We start from the raw sequence: 20,942 nt of genomic DNA, 5'->3' as shown, positions 1-20,942 counted from the left end.
ATGGTTTCCTTTGCTATGCAAAAGCTTATGTTTTATTACGTCCCATTTGTTTATTTTTGCTTTTATTTCTATCGCCTTGGAAGTAGCGATAGAAGTTTTCTTGGACTGACCTAAGAAAACACTGCTACGATTTATGTCAGAGAATGTGTTGCCTATGTTCTCTTCTAGGAGTTTTATGGTGTCATGTCTTATATTTAAGTTTTTAACCCATTTTGAGTTTATTTTTGTGTATGGTGAGAGGGTGTGTTCTAACTTCACTGATTCACCTGTCGCTGTCCAGCTTTCCCAGCACCACTTGCTGAAGAGACTGTCTTTTCTCCATTGCATATTCTTGCTTTCTTTGTCAAAGATTAATTGTCCATAGATGTGCGGGTTTATTTCTGGGCTCTCTATTCTGTTCCACTGTTCCATATGTCTGTTTTTGTGCCAATACCACACTGTTTTGATTACTGTAGCTTTGTAGTATTGTCTGGAGTCTGGGAGAGTTATGCTTCCTGCTTTGTTCTTTTTCTTTAGGATTGCTTTGGCGATTCTGGGTCTTTTATGGTTCCATGTAAATTTTAGGATTATTTGTTCTAGTTCTGTGGGAAATGTCATGGGTAATTTGATAGGGATTGCATTTAAGTTGTAGATTGCTTTAGGTAGTATGGCCATTTTAACAATATTAGTTCTTCCAATCTTGGAGCTCCTTTCTACTTGCTAGATGAGATGATGCCTGCTTCATGACTCGTTCAATAAAACCAACTAGATCTTGAAAATTTACTCGGTTTAATTTTCGTTATTTAACACTATCTATGGTCTAAAATACCCAGAACGCCCTCTTCCAGGGCACATTGTAAGTTGCACTTCCCACTCCTTTGAAGTTAGGCCAAGTAACTCACTTTGGCAAATAAAAGGTGAATGAAGTGCAAGTCTTAGGTGCCCCGTATGCATTTCCCACATCCCCTATACCTGCCTATTCTCAGACTCCAGTGAGCATCAGAGTCACCTGGAGGGCTTGTTAAGCAGGTCCTTGGTGCCACCCCAGAATTTCTGAGCCAGTACCTCTGGAGTGGTGGGATTAGTGTAAGGTGGTGGGGCCTGAGACTGTGCATTTATAACACGTTTCAGGTGATGTTTATGTTGCTGGTCTGAAGAATATACTTTAGGAACCAGGGTTCTAGAAGAATCTTCTCTGGGCCAGAGTCTCTGGGCAATGCTTCCCTACTGAGCCATGTTTAAGATGAAGGATGGGCGAGAAGCAAATATTTCTTCTGTCCTCATTGCACTGAGATTTTCATGCTCATAACTGAAAGAGTATGTCCCACAAAGAAGCACAAAATTCTCAGAACCCACAAGTCCTCAAGAAAACAACAATATTTTGATTAGAGAGGCTTGTTCAGCTTTGGCTGGGTTCCAGGCACACATATCCTCACGGAATTAATGGTGCAGAGCTGCCAAGAGGTCCTTGGGCATGTCCTAAGGCACATTCCCCTTGGTCCTCTGCTACCTGGTAATAGGATAGCTACTTCCAAGAAAGAATTCAAGAATTTCCTAGGATGGCAACCCCTCTCCCCTAGGTCTTCCATGGGCCCTGCCTATGTCTTGAATTCACTCTATTAAAAGCAAGACAACAGGCCCAAAATATAGTCACTTATGCTAAACCCCAAGGACTTAAAGTAGTTTTGGCCCCTCCCAGGAATGGACTTTTAAACCAACCAGGAATTACCTGGTCAGCACTAGTGAAGTAATCCACCTGATTGACCTCTGCAGCCCCTAAAGGAAGGTGACCTTGCCACAACCAGTCCATTTTTTGCTAATATGTCTTCCTTGTTCCTGCTCCCTTCTGCCTATAAAAGTCTTTCATTTGTACAGCTCCTTGGAGCTCCTTTCCGTCTGCTAGATGGGATGATGCCTGATTCATGAATCATTGAATAAGGTCTTTAAAATTTACTCAGTTGAATTTTGCTTTTTAACAACTCACAGGATCTGGTTTTCTATTACTGGATATCAAACACTGTTGGAGCCAATGGAGGGTGGTGCATGTCTAAGACAAGATTTATCAGTAATTTCCCTGACGTCAGAGCCATAAATCTCTGGCCAGCAGACGGCTACAGAAGGTAGGCAGCGCCAGGAATGGTCCCACTCCTACGAACCTTAAGACAGGTCAAGATAAGGGAGGGCTATAAATCTGACTTGGCTCAATTAGTGTCCAGGCACCTCTGAGCACCATCTTTGCTACTAGCTCAGTCACCTGGGGGTGATTTCCTCTTCTTATCCTTGTGGTCCCTCCCCCAGCTGAGTGCACACAGCTATCTTCACATCTCACTTCCTCTCTTCTACTCCACTTCTTTCACTTTCTCCAATTCCTGTGGTTTCTCTAGTTGCAGTGTTTCCTCTTATCCCTTTCCATGTATGTGTCCAGATCAATTTCCCTGTCTTTCAGATTCTGCCTTTTTGCCTGTTACATTCTCTCTGGATGTGTCTTTAAAATAGATTTTAAAAAAATAATTCAATTCAGATTAAAAATGAATAGTATACCTAAGATGGCTGGTTAACTAAATACCTGGCTGCATTTTTTTTCTTTTTTTAACCTTGAGTTTGGTTTTTGTTGGTTCTGTGAAGACATAGCTTTCCTCTCTCTAAGGCCTCATGACTTTCTTGTTATTGACAGGTCCCTTCCTACTGGGTAGCCACAGTCCCTCTGCTAAGTGCAACTGTTTGAGAGAGAAGCAATAGCTTGTGATTCGAGGCTTTGGAAATCCTGTCCAACATGGAAACAGAGGTTGGGTAAGGATCAGCTGGAAGAAGGCCAAATGGGAGGAGAGTGGGAATTCACACTCCCACTCTGGGGTGCAGGGGCAGGTGGGCTCCTGGCCTCTCTCTCCGAGGAGAGTGGGAGGCTGAAACCACAGCGGCAACACTGAGGTTAGAAGGAGAGAGAGGTGATGTTAAGTGAGGGCCTCTCATTCTCCCCTAAATAGCAGCAGGCCCTAAGAGCCTCCTGCCAGGAAGCCCTTCATGCCAGGAGCTTCCACTATTCCCTCACTCCTCCCCCAGTCCCCCCAACACTTGTAAGAATTCCTGCATCACCTCTGGAGAAGGCATGACTGAAATTCCCTCCTGTTGGATGTGGAGAGGACCCTTCCCTTCTGCATGTTATCATGGAAATCATAAGGAGAGGGGAAAAGGAACACGGTGGCACACAAGGCATGTGAGATGAAGCAGCAACTAAGGAAGGGTTTGTCTTCTTTTGCCAAACTCCATGGCCCTGATTTTCATTCCATCCTAGATCAAAATGTTCCTCTGTCCTAAATGGGAAAGAAACTCATTTTGCCACCACCTCTTCCCAGCTATGCTGATGAATAAGCTGGTATATCCCTGATGTGTCGTGACCACCACCTGCCTGCCATCAGGAGGGAGAAACCACTGCCCAGCATTCCAAATTCCTTGACCACAGTGGACAGTCATCACCTCATGCCCAAAGCAGAAACATCCAGCAGCCCTCCACTGACTCTGGGCTGGGCCCTAATCAACCCTAGCCTTGGTGTTCTCATGCTCTGACCCCAAACACATCCACTATCTCACATTCTCCACCAAAACACCTGACAGGCCCCAGCCTCCTCCACTGGCCATATAATTTTAGTGTTTTAGATAACATTCAGAGATTATCTACCCAGTTCAGCCCCACTTCTTGCAGACTGGAACACCAAAGCCCAGAGGAGCTGAGTGGCTCATCCAATGTGCACACAACCCCCTTGTGGCAGAGGCAGGTCAACGACAGCCCTCTGGATAGTGTGGTCAGTGCGTTTCAGTCCTGAGTTACATCTGTCCCCTTTCACACTCAAGTGTACCACTTTTTTTTTTTTTTGGCCACGCAGCTTGCAAGATCTTAGTTCCCCAACCAAGGATCAAACCTATACCCCCTGCAGTGGAAGCTCGGAGTCCTAACCACTGGACCACCAGGGAATTCCCTCAAGTGTCCCACTTTAGACCATACATGACATATAGTCACTGTATTAAGTGACATATAGTCACTGTATTATGTGACATATAGTCACAATGTCTATTGTACCATGTTAGGTGTCGAGTAGGATGGAGTCAGGGAAGACCCCAGGGGTGACATTGGGCCAGCCCCACAATAAGTCAAATGAGCCTTTGGGAACTTGGGTGGTGGGATTAATTCAGACCTGGCTGGAGGGCTGGGGAACCAGAAAGGGCTTTGGTCAAAATCCCACATGGCAGAAGTCTAACAGGTTAAGCAGGGGGGAAACTTGTGCCAAGAGTAGCACAAGTGAAAGCAAGTCTGTGGGCAGATGTTTGGTGGAGAGTGCCATATGCCAGGCCCCGAGAATACCAAGATGGGGCAGACACAGGCTTTGGCTGGAAGAGCTCATGCCAGATTTCAGAAGAGTGAAGCATGGGGACAGGAGGACTTGGAGGTGGGGGTCACGGGGGGCGGGGGCAGGGGCAGGGGCATGGGAGGAACTGGGATTCCTGCTACCACCTCTCTAGCCTAAGGCCAGGGGCTGGTTCAGAGCTTCAGAGAGTATCCCCAGCTCAAATAACCTCCCAGAGCCCTCTTGATTGCATCCCTCTTTAGTTATCTATTTTTTTGCTGCCCTGCATCACCTATTAGCTATGTGCACCCCCGTGTTCCTTACCTGGATGTCCCACCCACGGTATTATATTTTCTGGTGTTCCTAGCAAGCCCTACCACGGTGTTTTGCAATCTGAAAGATCCTGGTAAATATTTCTTAATAAATCACACATACTTTCGCCAGCCAGTGAAATGGTCCCCTGGTGTCCTTAGTTCAGGCTATGGCACAGGGTGGTAGTCTGGGGCTCAGGAGTGGTGGTAGGGAGAAGTCAATGGGATTTCCCAAGAGGGGAATATGGAAGGAGGGTGAGGAAGGGAAAGGGATAGGATACTAGTGAGGCCAATAAAGAAGGTGAGCTCTGAAGAGACAGGGCACACCACAGGCCCAGAACATCTGGTCTCAAATGACACCAGCCCCAGCAGACCTGGCCCAGCTTCCACACAGCTGATGGTTCCAATGACATGCAGGGAGGCAAGAGGTCCCTGTCTGTGTGTGGACAGACAGGGTTCGACTCTGGAGTATGGACCCTAACCCGCACCCCACCGTGCTCCCAGGCCCTGCTGCCCAGTGTCCAAGAGGTGAACCTTGTAGTCCTGTAGGACTAACACAGTAATGCCCACAGAGCTGGAGACCCAGATCTCACTTCGCCTGCTTTCTGGTGGTTGCTGCCCCCTGCCGACAGAGCAGGACCATGACAGCACTAGAAGCCCTTCTGCCCTCCATGCACAAGGCAGAGTAAGGAAGACTTCCAAAATCATATCCAAAGAGGGAAACCCAGCCCTCAGCGGGGTCTTTATAAAGAGCCTCCTTGTTTAGCACAAGATGGGATGAGGCCTCCTGTCATGAACTTCACTGCATTCTGAAGCTTCAGAGAACTGCTAACATGCATCATTGTGGCTATCAACCTGGCATCGTGCTAAGCACATCCAGATTTTCTCATCATACAGCTCATAAAATTGAAGCATAGAGAAATTTGGGAACCGCACTTGGAGACGTGGAGTTCCTAGGACTGTGGATACAGATCTTATCTCCTAACTGCAGTACTAACAAAGTACAGATCTTCCTAGACTTACAGTGGGGGTACATCCTGACAAATCCATCATAAGTTGAAAATATCCTAAGTCAAAAATGCACTTAGGGGACTTCCCTGGTGGTCCAGTGGCTAAGACTCCGCACTCCCAATGCAGGGGGCCTGGGTTCAATCCCTGGTCAGAGAACTAGATCCCACATGCTGCAACTAAGAGTTTGCATGCCGCAACTAGAGATCCCGTGTGCCACCACTAAGAGCCGGCGCGGCCAAATAAATAAATAAATAAATATTTTTTAGAAAATGCACTTAATACACCTAACCTACTGAACACCATAGCTTCGCCTAAACTACCTTAAATGTGCTCAGAACACTTACATTAACCTACTGTTGGGCAAAAACATCTAACACAAAGCCTATTTTATAATAAAGTGTTGAATATCTCACGTAGTTTATTGAATACTGTACTGAAACTGAAAAACAGAATGGCTGTATGAGTATAGAATGGTTCCAAGTGCATCAGTCGTTTACCCTCGTGATCGTGTGGCTGACTAGGAGCTACAGCTTGCTGTCGCTGCTCAGCATCACGAGAGAGTATTGTACCTCGTATCACTAGCCCAGGAAAAGATCAAAATTCAAAATGTGAAGTACGGTTTCTACTGAATGTGTACTGCTTTCTCATCCTTGTAAAGTCAAAAAATCAAGTCAAACTATCACAGGTCAGGGACAACCTATAATCTGGTATAGATTTGGACCGGGGCAGGGAGAAGGGAGATGCAAAAGCACATTTTCTGAGCATCTATTAGGTGCTGGGCATGAGCTAGGTGCCAGGGAGACTGAGGCCCAGCTGCTCACTTGAGGGGGACACAGCTCAAAAGAAGTCATTACCACTAGGACATATGACATGGGGAGAAGAGACTCCACATCCCCCATAACTTGACCACCTCTTGCTTACCTTAAAATTCCTTGACCATCCTGTTCTCAGCTCCCCTTCCCAGTAAAACTTCCTAAGAGTTGACTACACACACTCCCTCTACTTTCTCACCTCTAGCTCCTGTGAGGGGCTTCACTCAAGGGCTGAAGAGTTTAGACTCTAGAGGCCAACTGCCTCCATTACCTTCTACAAGGCTAAGGGCAGACTGGGCACCCCTACTATGCCTGTATTCTCACCTGGAAAAAAGCAACTGTGGTGCTACCTACCCCATAATATTGTTATGGGTACTAAATGGGTCGATGCATATGCCTGGCACGTGAGACACACTGGGTGAGTGCAATCCACTATTGTTACCATAGGGTTGGGGGCACATTTGCCATGGTTAGCCATTAGCGCCAACCCTCCTGTTCTCTCTCCACTATTGCCTCTTCTGGTAGGTGATTCTGCATGGAGAAACTGGGTGGGCACAGCCTGCTCTTCTTTTCTGGGGTTTCTTTGCACCAGGAGCCTTACAGGTTCCACACTGCCACAGACTGGGTAGGGAAGTATGACCCTGGGGAATCATCTCAGAAAGCCCACTTGCCCAAGGACACAGGCCACACATACACTCACAGCGCTTTTCCAGTGATAAAGGAAGTATTTTGGCACCCATCTGCCCTATCACACTTTGCTTATTTCTCAATTAATAAGCCAGGTCAGGAAAGGCAGTCTCACACCTGGACAGTCTTGTCAAAGGGTACACAGTGGCTCCTAATGGCCCATCTACCACCTGAGGTCACCAGGGTCACTCTTCTGCCCTCCTGTCCCTTCAACACCTGGCCTTCACCTTGCCCCTTAAAGGTCTTCAGGACACCCTTTTCCCACCAGGTTTCCAGTGGGTCTCCCCCTCCTCCTCCCTGGCAGCACCTTCTCCATCCCTTAGCTGACTCCCTCCTCACCTGGCTACAAATGTAGGTGCACCAGTGGTGAGGTCTGGTCGAGAGCCTTCACTCTCCACTTCCTCAGCTCCTGAAGTTCTCATCTCTTCCCCAACCTGATTCCACCAGATGTTTCACAAGCAGTGGGTCCAAATGTACTCAAACCCCTCCTGACCCACCAACGGGTCAAGCCCTGACTTGGGAGTCACCTTTTATCTATGTTAAATTTTAATTTCAGATAGATGACAAACAACTTAGTATTAAGTATGTCCTTAACACTGCAGGGGCCAAAAACATCATCTATCTGAAATTCAAGTTTAACTGGGCATCCTGTGTATTTGCTAAATCCCACAACCCTACTTGTCCCTCCCCTTTCTTCATGCTCACATCCAGGAGTGGCACCATCATCTTGTCTGCACCACCAGTGGCTGACAACACCCACTCCACCCTGCAGAGCCCTCCTTGGCCGGTAAGCTGGAAGGGTAGGGGGTTGCAGGGCACCACCGACTTGGTGCGCATTCACCCCAGCCTTGTGGCCATAAGCCTTCCCTCTTCTCATTGCCTGGGTTTGATCCATCTCATCCTTCACCTCCCAAGAGACCTCCTCTGACTACCCCATCAAAAGAGCATCCCGCTTCACCCTGTTCCTCCCCACTCTCCATCCTCACCCCCTACTCCTCTTCCCTCCCTAAAAGGGACAATAAACATTATTGTTACATAAACTATTTTATTTAAATAAAATCAGGGGCAGACCCTTTTCCCCCATACACACAGGCACATGCATGCACGCACGCACGCCCACATCCTCCCCCTTCTTCCCTCCCCCCATGGCCACCTCAAACCTGGCGGTTCTCATCATGACCAAACTGCCTCAACCCTGGGACAGGGAGACACCTCCTAGTCAAAGGCCTGCCCCTCCCCCAGTCAATGGCAGCAGCACACAGGCCTAGGCACAAGTTATCCTGTCCAGAGTCCAGCTCTCAGCCCTCCTGGGGTGGGACAGGAGGATCGGTGCTCCCGAGGCACCTAGATCCAGTGTGGCTTCCCTACCTTTCCCCCGCCCCACGCAGCACAGGAGTACCACCACACACCTGAAGCAGCTCCCGGTGGAAGGCGGGTTCCCTCACCCCAGGCCAAACCTTCCCCACATCAGCGGAGGCTCTGCAGCCAAACCTGAGCATCCCCCAGGGGATCGTGGACTAGGTATTGTTTGGTTTGGGGAAGAGCGAGGGAGAGCAATTGAGCACCAAACTCCCCAACTCTACCCTGCAGGAGGACGCTGAGATTTGGTTCAGCATCCTCTACCCAGAAAAAGTAAATAAACCTAACTCCGCAGCAGGAATGGCAAGGGCTTCAGCCATCAGGACCTCACTACATCTCCATCCCCCAACATGGACTCACTAGCACCTTGGCAATGTTAAGGACCCAGCCAAGCTGGGGAAACACCACACACACGGGAGTCTGTCTGGAGTTGGTGGTGCCTCCTTTGTCAACGATGAGATTGGGTTTCACCTTCCCTGACACCAGTAACCCTCAAGTCCTGCTTTGAGGCACGCATAGCAAAGTGGCTTAGGTCATGAGGAGGGAGCACTAAAGGGATGGGTGGCGTCTTCCAGAGGCACACAGCCCCACAGTGCAGCTTACATGCTACACACAGGCAGGCTGGGACAGAGGACTGGGGCGCTGGGCTGCTAGGAGGGCTCGGCAGCATCCCTGCCACTCGGGACCACTCGGGAGATGGGGAGGTGGCAGGGGCACCCGTCCATTCACTCAAGCTTGGGGGGGGGGCCAAGATGCCAGGACCCAGGTCCAGCGCCCACCTTCTCTGATGATATCTCTGTGCCTTCTAGACAAATTTCCCTGAGGGGAAAAACCAGACAGATGGAAGAAGTCAAAAAGAGGCCAGCAAACGGTATCAGACTGTGAGGGGCCAGCAGGCGGAGGGGAGATGTGAGAGCCAAAGATAAGCCTTCTGAAAGGGTAAGGCAAAGAGAGCTGCCAGCTGTGGGGGGCAGGGCAGGGTGAGAAAGAGGACAGACTCAAGACACAGCCAACCTGACCTCTCTGGGGGAAGCGAGGACCCGAGGAGAGGGAGCTAGGAGCCTGCAGGGCCCTCCATGGGCCAGTGGTTGTAAGACTGCACCAGCCACCCTGAGCACAGGGCTACAGGCTGATACTGCGCTGGTGGCGGCCGCTACGATCCCCGCTCCGGGGACCCAGCTCCTGGCCATCCAGACTGGTGTGGTCCGAGAGGCCCCGCAGGTGCTCCACGGAGTCGCACTTCTGCAGGTCTGAAGCCACAGTGCGCAGGCTCAGCAGGCTCAGCGTGTCCGTGTCGGGGGCAGGGCCAGGCCCCAGGCTGACACCCTCCTCCAGCCCCCCGCCCTCGGCCCCCTCGATGATCCCGCTGTCCCCATCCTCGCCACCATCAGGCCCGGCCTCGGCCCCCACTGGGGAAGAGCGCAGCTGGCCCGGGGGGTGAGGGAGCTGGCCCCGGCGCCGCGCATGAATCTGCTCGCTGATCTGCTCCAGGTTGCGCAGGGCGACTGAGTAGCGGGTCTTGGCCTGGGCTACCTGCTGCTCCAGCTCTGTCACCTTGGCCTTGTGCTCCTGCAGAGGGAGGGTCAGAGTCAGGTGACCCTCTGGGCAACTATCCGAAGCCCCTGGAGCTGCCAAGTCCTGTCAGGTCCACTCAGCATTCTGCGCTGGGCTCTCCCGTCCCAGGCCCTCGGCTCTGCTCACCACCAACCACTCATCTGCAGTGCTCCACCCAGCCCCTCTCCACTCCTCCTCCTCCTGGGGCCCTCCTTCCCCAGCAACCTTCCCTGCTCCTGCCTGACCTTCCAGGGCCTTCCTCCCAGGTCTTCATTCCCACCCGCTCTTCCTCCTCTCCCCATTGCTCCCTTTCCCTATCTGGCCGATTCCTTTGCCTCATTCTCCCTGGTTTCCCCCAATTCTCACCTTTTCTCCTTTACTTCCCTTCTCTGCCAGCACTCACTCCCTAACCCCACCTCCCACTCCTGCGGGGTCATTCTGAGCACACCTGTTCCACCGCACTGGCCTGGTGGATGGCCCAGAAAAGCAGACTGGTGTCCCCTCTACCTGCCCTCCCTTTCTATGCCTGCCCCCTCCCCCATCCTCCATCCACTCACCCTCCCCCTCTCCCACTCAGCTACCTCCAGGATCTGGCTGAACTGGGCCTTGAGCTCGAAGTAGGGGCGGCTCTTGCCAATGGCCCGCCGGAGGGTCTTCTGCAGGGCCTGAACCCGAGCCTCAGCCTGCTGGCACAGCCGTGTCACCCGCTGGTGTTCCCGCTCACCACGAAGCCGCTCCTCCTCGGCCTCATTCACCTGGCCCAGGTGGGATGGAGGGCACACATCACTGAACTCGGTCCCACCCTCCTGCCCCTATAGCCTGCTCAGGCTGCCACTCCAAATGTTACCCTGGGGGAGATCCCCCACTGCAGAGCCGGGAGAGAGCACTGAGCTCCCAAGACACAAAAGAGAACAGTGAGGCCTTGTACCTGCCGACTGTTACCTGTACCACCCGCCTCTCAGCTTTGTTGCTACCAAGAGGTGCCGGGGCCCTCTGGACCACTTGTGAGCACGTAGGGAATGTCCGCCTGTGAGCACGTCTGCCACAGCCATGGTCCTCAGAGCGCCCTCGGTGCTGGGGGCTGGGCTGGGCGAAGGGAGGGGCCTCACTGCGGGGAGCCACAGCTCTGCACTGAGTTCTCCAGGTTTCTGTGCCTGAGCAGGTAGCAGGCAAGGGCTCCAGCCACCTCATCTACCAGGACCAAGGGGCTGACCCCGCCTACACACAGTTTCAACAACCCCTCCCTCGGTGTCATGCTCTCTCCTCTGTGTGAGTTCCAGCGTGGAAGTGGAGCTCCTGCTCTGCGTGAGGCCCTGGGCCTGGACTAAGGAGCACACAAAGAACCTCAAGACATGACTGCTCCTCAGGAGCTGACACTTACTGCTACAGACTAAATGCTTCTGTCCCCCCAAAATTCTTATGTTGAAATCCTAACCCCGAAGGTGGGCCCTCTGAGAGATGATTGGGTCAAGAGGGGGGAGCTCTCACAAATGGAATTAGTTTCCTTATAAAAGAGGCCTTGGAGAGCTCCCTAGCCCCTTCGGCTATGTGAGAACACAGTGAAAAGACAGCTGGCCATCCGGGAACCAGGAAGCAGGTCCGCTGCAGACACCAAATCTGCCTATGCCTTGATCTTGAACTTCCTAGCCTCCAGAACTGTGAAAAATAAACATCTGTTGTGTAAACCACCCAGTCTGTTATTTTATTGTAACAGCCCTAATAGACTAAGACACTTGCCCTTTACAAGGTGAAGGTGGCAGACTAGAGCTGATGCCAGGGATCCTCCCGCTCCCCGGTAGCCAGAGTAGCTTGGAAATAGTACACAAATTGTACTTCAGAAACCAAGGTACACTGGCAGAGCTCAAAAGCAAGAAAGGGAGAACATTCAGCAAACAGAAGCAAGGGGTCACAGCTAAACATAACAAAAGAGTGTTGAATCCAGAGCAATCAGCAGGAATGAACTATTTGGGTTAGTCCCACATCTGGAGGCAAAGGTTCAAGAAGAGCCCAGAAAGACATTCTAAGTCAGAAGGAAGTGTATATGGGACACACTGGAGGCCAAACAGGGCAGAGAGCAAGGACCAGATTTTGCCTGAAACAGAATCAAAAGGGAGGGAAGTCTGGAGTGGAGGAGAGAAAGGATTAATAAGGAAGGTGACAGGATGCAGGGAAAGGAAAGGAAGTACAGGAACCGGCAGGAGGGACCTACTGGCACTGCCTGGCTCACCTTGCAGGTGGCGTGGTTGAGCATCTCCTGCCACGTGGGGTCCAGCCGGTTCTTGTCAGCCATGACGCCCTGCTCAGCCACAAACACCATCTCCCGGGCAGCGTTGTGCATGCTCACAGCCCTCTCATACCGCAGTGCTGCCTTCTGTGTCTCCTGCTGGGCCTGGGGGGAAAGGACCATCAGGATAGGGAGCCTCAAAGGACCCCTGGCTGCCCATGGAGACCCGCCCTGGGCAAGGGCAAGAGAAGGAGGAAGGCCCACTGCAATGTTGGCTTCACTTCCCAAACTGCACTAAGAATAAATGCTGAGGAAGTAAAATTCTATGAAGAATATGTTGCAAGGATATAGCTCAGAGAAGAAATATATGTAGAAAAAGAAGGATACTGCCAGTGGAGGGTGAGTGTGTAAAATCCAGCACTCTCGAAGGCTGCTGGCCTTTTGCCCTAGGGAGAACAAAGAAAAATCCACAACCTTTAGTTGGAAGATGGTTAGTTGACGGTTGAGACCATCAACTCCAATCCAGCAGGTAATCGGAATGAAATAACCAGACAAGTGCTTGGAGGTATTCATCACAACCATATTTACCAAACAAAAAACTGGAAACAAACCTAAGTTTTCAGTTACAGAGAACTGGTTAAACGAATAATAGTACATCTAATATAAAGAAATATTAAGAAGCCCTTAAAAATAATGGCATGTATGGGTATTCCTTGACATGGAACCATGTCCTAATATAATAAAGGAATAAAAATCGTACATATGTGATCCCATATTGGCAGGATATATACAAAAAAAAAAATTTAAGGAATTATTTGTGCTATATTAATCACGTTTTTTATTTTCTATGTTTTATGATGCTTTGATATATCCAAAAATAAAATTTAAGGAATTATTTGTGCTATATTAATCACGTTTTTTATTTTCTGTATTTTATGATGCTTTGATATCTTGGAGGCCTTGCTGGCTCTCCTAGGGTTGGCTAATTCCTAGAGACACACTCCTAGGAATGTGAGCACACTTTTCATATGCAAATCAACCAATCCAAAGCCCATCTATCACACAGCAAGCCAGTATTTCCCCTGCCCTAAATCACTGAAGGGCCAGGTACCAGAAAACTAGAGACCACCCCTATAGCCCAGAACCTGCCTCAATTATTCAAACTAGCCAATCTTAAACTGGCTTAAAGTTGCCTACCCTGCCCTACCCATTCCTTCCCATGAAAACCACAATAAAGGCTCTACAATAAAAGCTCTAAGCCAAGCTTTCCCCTCACATTTTCTGCCTCCTCACCCATTCCCCATGTAGTACTTCCCCATGTAGCCCTGCATGATGTGGCAGCTCCTTTTCTCTTAGGAACTGTAAGTAATAAATTCTTCTTTGAAGGCAGCTGTCTCTGTGTCTGTCACCTTACCATACTTGACTAAACAAATCCCAGGTACAAAAATCATGAAACATGCACGTGGTTGGATTTGGGGAAATATCGGTTTTCTTCTCCTACCTTGTTTTATAGTTTGAGGTTACAATTACAGCCTTCCAATGGTGAGCCCACATTATTTGTGCAAAGAAAAATTTAAAAAGAAGGAAATGGGTAAAGAAGTGGAGGAGAAAACAAAGAAAAGAGAGACATGAACCAAGGGGAACAGAAGAGGAGAAGAATGGTGATCTGTCTCACACCCCATACAGAGATAGAAGAGTACAGGGGCAGGCTCTGCATGCGGCCCCCTACCCCAGAATGTGGGTCATACCTCCTTAGCCAGCCGCCGAGCCTCATAGTAGGGCCGGGCCTTCTCGATGCAGCTCCCCAAGTGGGAGCCCTGCGTGTTGAGCTTCCTTGCTGACTCCTGCAGGATCCTCCGGTAGGTGGTCCTGGCCTCCTGGCAAAAGGATAGGGACATGGGCAGAGGGAGGCATGCGTGTGGGTCCCAGCCCCTCTTGTTTTCCATACATGCCTCTTCCCCTGCTACTGTACTGAAAGAGGAGGGAAAATGATGAAGACACCTTTGGAAACAGCCCAAGAGTGTGAGGAAAAGGAGCAACACTCACATCCAGCTGCAGCTCCACCTGGTTGATCTCCTCGCTGGCCTGGTTCAGATGTTCCAGCTCCTCCTGCCAGAGAGGGGCAGAAAGTTAGAGCAGGGGAAGCAAGCAGCCTCACATGAACCAGGCAGGGCAGGAGCACAGTGCACAGAGGGAAAGCCCAGCCAACCAGGGAAGCGAAGAAATGGAGCAGGAGGTCACTGTCAAATGCCTCCTGTCAGAGACAGAATCATATATAGCCTCCTGGAATCCTCACAATTCCGCCTCTAACCCCCCATTTTAAAGATGAGAAAATTGAGGTTCAGAGTATGGAAAACTCCTGTGCACACAGCAAAGTGGCAACAAGCCTGTGCTCTCTCCACCAGACTGCACCACCTCCTCCTCGTACTCCAGCCAGGAGGAGTCTCCTTCAGAGCTAACGGTCTCTGTCCCAGAGAGAACAACCCCCCTGGGCCACTCACTCAGCATACTTTTACTACACACTTATCACAGTTCAGCACCATGAGACCGGAGAATTCAGAACACAAAGAGGGGGCAGCTCCGGCCCAGTAAGTAAGCAACAGGCCCCCAGTGGTGTGAGGAGCCACGTGAGGGGTGGGCATGGTAGGGGCTGGGAATCAAAAGGAGAGCAGGGGCCCGGGGCAGGCAGATTATTGGGTGAGAAGCCAGAGAGGCTGGGGCACAGGGACAGGATACTAGGACTTCTCCCAATGGCAGGGGGAACCCCTCAGAGACTAATGCCACTTGGTGGTTTAGGAAGGCAGAGCTGGGCAACGTAGGGAAAGCTTGGAGGGGCCAGGGAGACACAAGTGGAGGCTGTCTGTAGTTCTCCAGGTGGGAGAGGAGAGGGCAGATCCCAGGGAAATACAGGATGCAAAATCATTAGGGCTTCGTGGACAATTAAGGTCAAGATTAGAGAAGAACGCATGGTTCAAGAGGCCTCTAGGCCTGCTTGGGCAGTGGTGACAGGACCCCAGGTAGATCCTGTGGGAGGGAGGGAGAGGCTCAGGAAGAAGTCACCAGACACGCTGGCTTGAACGCCTCACTGGTCCCAGGGCTGGCAAAAGAAGCAAGCCACCCAGGCCTTTCAGCGGCAGAGAGCAGGGAGGGTGCTGGCCTTGAGTATCCTCCCCTCCCCTTGGTCAAGTTCCTGGGGTCCAGGGAGCCAATGACACTCTTGAGGAGGAGCAATACCCAGAGAGATGCCTGATGCTCGGCTACAGGATCCTCCTCCAGGAGCCCTGCAGCCCCTGGACAGGCCAGCAGTAGCCAGCATGGTGTCTGCTTGCTGCCCATGGCCCAGACACAACCTGCACTTGGTAGTGAGCGACACTGCTCTCACACCTCATTCGGCCCTTCCAACAACCCAGTGTGTGATCCCCCATTAGTCCTTCTATTTCTATACCCCATCTCAAGCCCTAAAAAATTTGAGTCAGCAAGTAAGAATCTAAGAAACCAAGTTATGTGCTCTAATTACAGTATAAGGTAGAACACAAAGAAAGAAACATATAACAAATCCAGGAATGTGACAGGCTCTGGCTATTGGCCCACAGAAGCAGGCATGTCCTTCTATACAGAAACTCATATCCACGAAGCACCTCCAGCAATTTAAAAGAAGGCCTCCAGCAATTTAAAAAAAGGCCTCCTGTTGACTCTGAGGTCTTCCCTGCGGAGTCACAAAGCTCTTTCTAACAGGACAAAGAGACTGGGGAGCAGAGCAGGCTGGAGGGCAAGGTGGGCAAGGTGGGCAAGGTGGGCAAGGGGGTGGGGGATGGGGGCAGCCCGGCTGAGGCAGACCCAGGGCAAAGCAGAGCAGGAAGCCAACAAGCAGCCAGGGCTCTGTTTTGGGCCGCCGGCAACACATTCCATTTGGCCAGCTCCACCAGGGGACTCCTGGCACCCAGCTGAAATGGAATTCAAGGAGGATGAAGTCTGAGTCAGCGTACATCATCCACCAGTGAGCCTGCAGCCAGCAGGGAGGGCGACCTCCCCAGAGCACACCGGGCGCATTCCCAGGATGCCAGGCCACTGAGTCAAAGGCACGGGCGCTGCGCTCGGGCTACAGATGCTCCTGCCCAACTTGTGCAAGCCATTAAAACACTCAAGCCCAAAATGGAGTATAATCTCATAAACTGTGAATCACTATGTTGTACACCTGAAACTTACATAATATTATAAATCAACTATATCTCAATTAAAAAGAAAAACACTCAAGCCCACAGTCAGTCAGCAGGGCCAGGGTGATACATGACCCAAAGACTCAGAAATAAGGTAAAAATGACTGCCCAGGGAAAGCTAAACCGACACGTCGGACGACGCAGAGATTGCAAAGTCACTCTGAGGAGGAGCAGGTGAGTGAACACATCTACTTACCTGAGGAAAGACTGTGCCCGTCACAAAGGGGGCTGAGAAAAGTCATAGGAGAGGAGACCCAGGCCCATCCTAGTACAACCCTCCTTTATTCCTTCCCGCCACTGGGACCCTGTCTCTCTCAGAAAGCTGAGGACCAGCCTGGAGGCCTCAGAGAAGTATGCTGAGGTCAAGACACAGAGACACATCCAGCGGACTTCCCTGGGGGGGCAGCACACTCCACGCAGGCCTAGAGCTGGCCTCTACCTGGCTCCCCTCCAACTTCCAGAAGGATCCCACCAGACAAGGAGGCACAAGCTGCCTGCCTGCCAAGAATCCCCACTCCCCACATCAGAAAGAGCCTTGCTCTAAGGGACCATTTCTGGGAGTTGAGAAAATACCTGAATAGGGTCTCCACCTTTGGGATATCCTTGGATCAGTGGACTCTCACAGGCCACAATTAGAACCACTTCTCGCCCCACCCAGAAGGAGAATTCACATATCTGGGCACAGCTCAGGAATGGGTGCTTTTAAAGTTCCCTGCTAGGCTCTGATGGACTGAATGCACTGATCCATTCAAAGTGCTGAAATATAGTATCAGGATAACATGATCTTGTACACTGTCAACACTAAAAAGAAACTCAAAAGACACATACCCCAATGTCTTTCTCATCCAGAAGGGCCCAAACCCAGAAGGTCTGAATGCCACCAGCCTCCTCCAGGAAAGGTACCCCTCACACCAAGCTGCCTCTCCCACATGGCAAGAAGATGCTGAATGCCTGCTGAGGTCAGAGCACTGGCCCAGCTTCATCAGCGAGGGAGGCCTCTACAACATGACCTTGCCTCCCTACGTAGCCCACAACATTCCACAACGTGCCTCCCAGTTTAGCGAGACAGGCTAAGGTCCGCCTGCCCCTCTTGCTCCAGTAACACCGCAAGCTCACTGAAGGCGAGGTGAATCTTACTTCTGCTCAGTATTCTCCAACCCTCACAGAGCTCATACTATAGAACTGTCCTATGATGATGGAAATGTTCTACATCTGCAACTGCCAACAGCACCTGGGGAACTGCATTTTTAATTTTTATTTATTCCTAACTGATTTAAGTATCCACAAGCAACTAGTGGCTACTTTACTGGACAGCACAACATGAAAGCTGCCTTTTCATACTACCACCTTTGCCTGCGTAGGCAATGGGAAAATACACAGGAGCGACTGAGCAAAGAAACTGCAGTGGATTCTCCTCTGGAGGGGGGCAAGGAATGTTGCAGAGGGGTGTATGAAGGACATCAGCCAGGCCCTCCTCCCTGACAAACAGACAGAGGTCTCTTTCCCAAAGCACAACCTACGAACTTTCATCAAAGACAGGCAAAAGAGTTTGTGAAAGAAAAGAATCATAGCACTATGTCAGAGCAGAGCAGAAATGAGTTGAGCAAATCAGCTAGACCGACCCTTCACTTTACAGATGAAGAAACTGAGGCTTGGAAAGATTACATAACTTACATGAAAATCACAAATCATCCGGCCAGAGGCTGCTTGAATCTCAGCGCAACGCTTTTCTCACAACTTGTTTCCTCAGTGGACAACAAATCTATATAGAACTAGCAGGAGAAATTGAGCTGTTCTCAATACAATGCCCATGAAACACAGCAGAAATAAATTACTGACTCATGCCAGTAAACAAATGCCTCATTACTGCTCCACTGTAAGCACAGACACGGGTTCTCCACACACATCCTGGGAAACCCCACCAAGAGAGAGCAGGAAAGATGCTAGGACCAGCTTTGAAATCTCCTTGACTCACTGAAGTAATCCAATAAAGGTCTGTTGACAGAGAAGCCCAGGAATGAGAGCCCCAGGATGCTCTTGCTCACCTACAAAGGTGTGAGTCACTTCCACATCAGAATCTTGGAGATGCTACCATACCAAATGGCAGACTCAGGCCCCAAGCACACAGGAGCACCCTGGCCCTCACCTGTCCAAACAGCTTCTCCAGGAAGCCCTTCCCTGCCACTGCCCAGAAACACTGAGATCCAGCCTCATTTGGCCATGCATCTACTATACATGGTGCCTGCCCTCCTCCCCCACTGCTCTGAGGTCTCCTTCACAAACTTCTGCCCTTCTACCAAGTAGCCTGTAAATGCTCCAAGGCAACAAATCAGCTCTTCCATTCATTTGACTGACCCAGCATCCTCAGAGCTAGAAATCTGTATTATTAAGGATTGACCACAACTGATACAACGTTCTGAACACATCAGATTTCCTTACAGGCCTAAGCCTGATGCCACCTTTATAAGACATGAAAGGTCTCACCTCTCACAAATATGAATGTCCCTGGGAGGCACTGATGAGAAAGCGGGAGAGAGGAAAAGATTCAAAACTGCCTCCCGATCTCAAAGCCATCTTATCTCACATCCCACTCATGCTGCATCTCTGAGCCAACAGCCCCTTTGCTTATTTGGAAAAGAAACAACAGTTCTACTCTCTGCTGACCTAAAGTGTGCTTCCTGCATCTACTGCCAATTTGTCACTTCACTTCATCAGTGAAGCCTTCAGCAACACACCCCAGGCACTCAGGCCGGGCCTCTCTCTGTACTCCCACCGCACACAACTCTTTTCGCACTTGTCACACTACATTGCAATGATTTGCTGACAAACTTGTTTTCCTTTCCTGCCCGTGCACTGGGAAAAGAGTAAGTCTAACCCCTCATTTACCTGACAGCTCTTCAGAAAAGCTGGAAACTAATCTCCCTATCTCTCCCCCAGCTCAGTCTTCTCACCTGTATTCTAGGATCCAGTTCTTCTTCTTCTCTTGGGGACAATTTGGCTTCACTGCTGTTGCTTCCACCTCCTCCAGGCTCCTCTGCAACTGGGCTCCGTGGGACTTCATCCTCTACAACCTCAGGCCGCAGCTCCCCCTGTGGGGTCTCCCGCCCCCCTGGAGCCTGCCTGAGTTCAGCCATGCTGACAGGGAGAGGGCACAGCCCTATGCAAAAAAGAGGACTGACATGCTGGGACCAGGGCCCCAGCTTGGGGCTTCCTGGGCTCTGGGTGTCAAGAAGAAGGGTTTCTCTTCTCAAAGGGTGGAAAAAGAGGGCACAGGAAGAACCTTACACTCGGTTAGAGGCCGAGATTCAAGTTGCCGGTGGGGTCCCAAGAGCTATAGCCTTGTATGTGCAAAAGTCCTTCCCTCCCCGTCACGGGGAGTCCACCAGAAGAGACCCGGAGCGATAGCTCCGAGGTAGGAGGCAAAGGGGGCCTGGATCCTGGGCCGAGGCCTGCGAGGAGGAGCACCATTCGGGAGGGCGGAGGCAGGCGCCTCCAGGCTGTGGTGGCAACTGGAGAGAGAAGGCTGGGCCTGAGCAGAGGCTGCTGGATGAGAGTCTCTGGGGAGCTGCAGGGGAAACAAAGGCCAAGTACATGGTCAGCATTTGAACGTCGGCCACCAGCCCCTTCCAACCCCTCAGCCTCCCAAGAACTCCGCTCCCTTCCTCCCACACCCCCACATTCCGACCAACCCCCTCAACTTCTTTCCCGCGTTCCAGGCTCTCGGGCCCCAGCCCCTCCCCCACCAGCGCCTTCCAGACTTCCCTCCGCACTCTCATCCTCTCCACCGTCTCCCCCAACCCTCCCCGCTTCTGTTCTGGCCGCCCCATTCCACCCCCGCCCAGCCTTGCAAATCACCTTGTAACCCCCAGCCCCACCCCACCTCCTCTTCTCTCTCTAACCCTGTGGACAATCCGAGCCTCCCATCTCCAACCCCGCTCTTCCTAAATCCCAAGGACCCTAGCCCCAGGCCTCCTACGCAGCCGGGCGCAAAGGCCCCCCTCTTCTCGGCATTACCTCAGTTTACCTTCCCTTGCGCGGACCTTCTCCACTGCGAACAATCTTCCCCCGCCCTCCCCGCAACAAGCCGGTCCAACCAAGTACTACGAGGCCGCGAGGAAGCGGAAATACATCATCCCGTAGCAACGCCCTCCTGCCCTCTCGCCCCTCCCCCTCACGCTCGCCCGCTAACCAGGCCACATCTGGATTCCCCAGCACTCATCCCCGCCCGGCCTTCGGTTTCCGTACAAAATGGTGCCTCACCGCTCTGACGCTCACCTTACGTTGCCTCCGGCCCATCCTCCACAACTGATAAATGACGTTGAAATATGAGAGGGTTGTGCTGAGAAAAACTAGGGCGGGTAATGGAAGTCGAGAATCCCTGGTGAGTAAGGAAGTGCTAGAAATAAAACGGAGATTGGACAATCGCCTCAAAGAGATTGCTGCCATCT

The 20,942-nt window shown here is 51.1% G+C and overlaps 1 protein-coding gene across 2 annotated transcripts; it reads right to left on the bottom strand.

Moving 5' to 3' along the window:
- Window positions 1-8,202: 8,202 nt before the first annotated feature.
- On the bottom strand, window positions 8,203-20,598 carry SH3BP5L (SH3 binding domain protein 5 like). Of its 2 annotated transcripts, none has more exons than XM_068536575.1 (7): window positions 20,519-20,598; window positions 19,446-20,059; window positions 14,324-14,386; window positions 14,026-14,154; window positions 12,281-12,442; window positions 10,635-10,808; window positions 8,203-10,068 (listed from the first exon to the last, which is right to left on the bottom strand). In XM_068536575.1, the coding sequence occupies exons 2-7, from the start codon at window positions 19,626-19,628 to the stop codon at window positions 9,622-9,624; spliced, it is 1,158 nt and encodes a 385-aa protein (XP_068392676.1). In that variant the 5' UTR covers window positions 19,629-20,059; window positions 20,519-20,598; the 3' UTR covers window positions 8,203-9,621. The 2 variants fall into 2 exon arrangements, with proteins under 2 accessions (XP_068392676.1, XP_068392675.1); XM_068536574.1 differs by having other exon boundaries at window positions 20,509-20,593.
- Window positions 20,599-20,942: the final 344 nt, after the last annotated feature.

This window comes from Eschrichtius robustus, chromosome 2 (genome assembly GCF_028021215.1).
Source record: "Eschrichtius robustus isolate mEscRob2 chromosome 2, mEscRob2.pri, whole genome shotgun sequence".
Classification (NCBI taxonomy): domain Eukaryota; kingdom Metazoa; phylum Chordata; class Mammalia; order Artiodactyla; family Eschrichtiidae; genus Eschrichtius; species Eschrichtius robustus.
This window is presented reverse-complemented; position numbering and strand designations above follow the sequence as displayed.

Excerpts from the sequence above, each read along its gene's own strand:
- SH3BP5L (XM_068536575.1), bottom strand. The coding sequence starts at position 19,628 with ATGGCTGAACTCAGGCAGGCTCCAGGGGGGCGGGAGACCCCACAGGGG. Across the intron at positions 14,387-19,445 it reads AACTGGATCCTAGAATACAG|GAGGAGCTGGAACATCTGAA; the intron begins GTGAGAAGACTG and ends CCTCTCTGGCAG. Across the intron at positions 12,443-14,025 it reads CTCGGCGGCTGGCTAAGGAG|GCCCAGCAGGAGACACAGAA; the intron begins GTATGACCCACA and ends CTTTCCCCCCAG.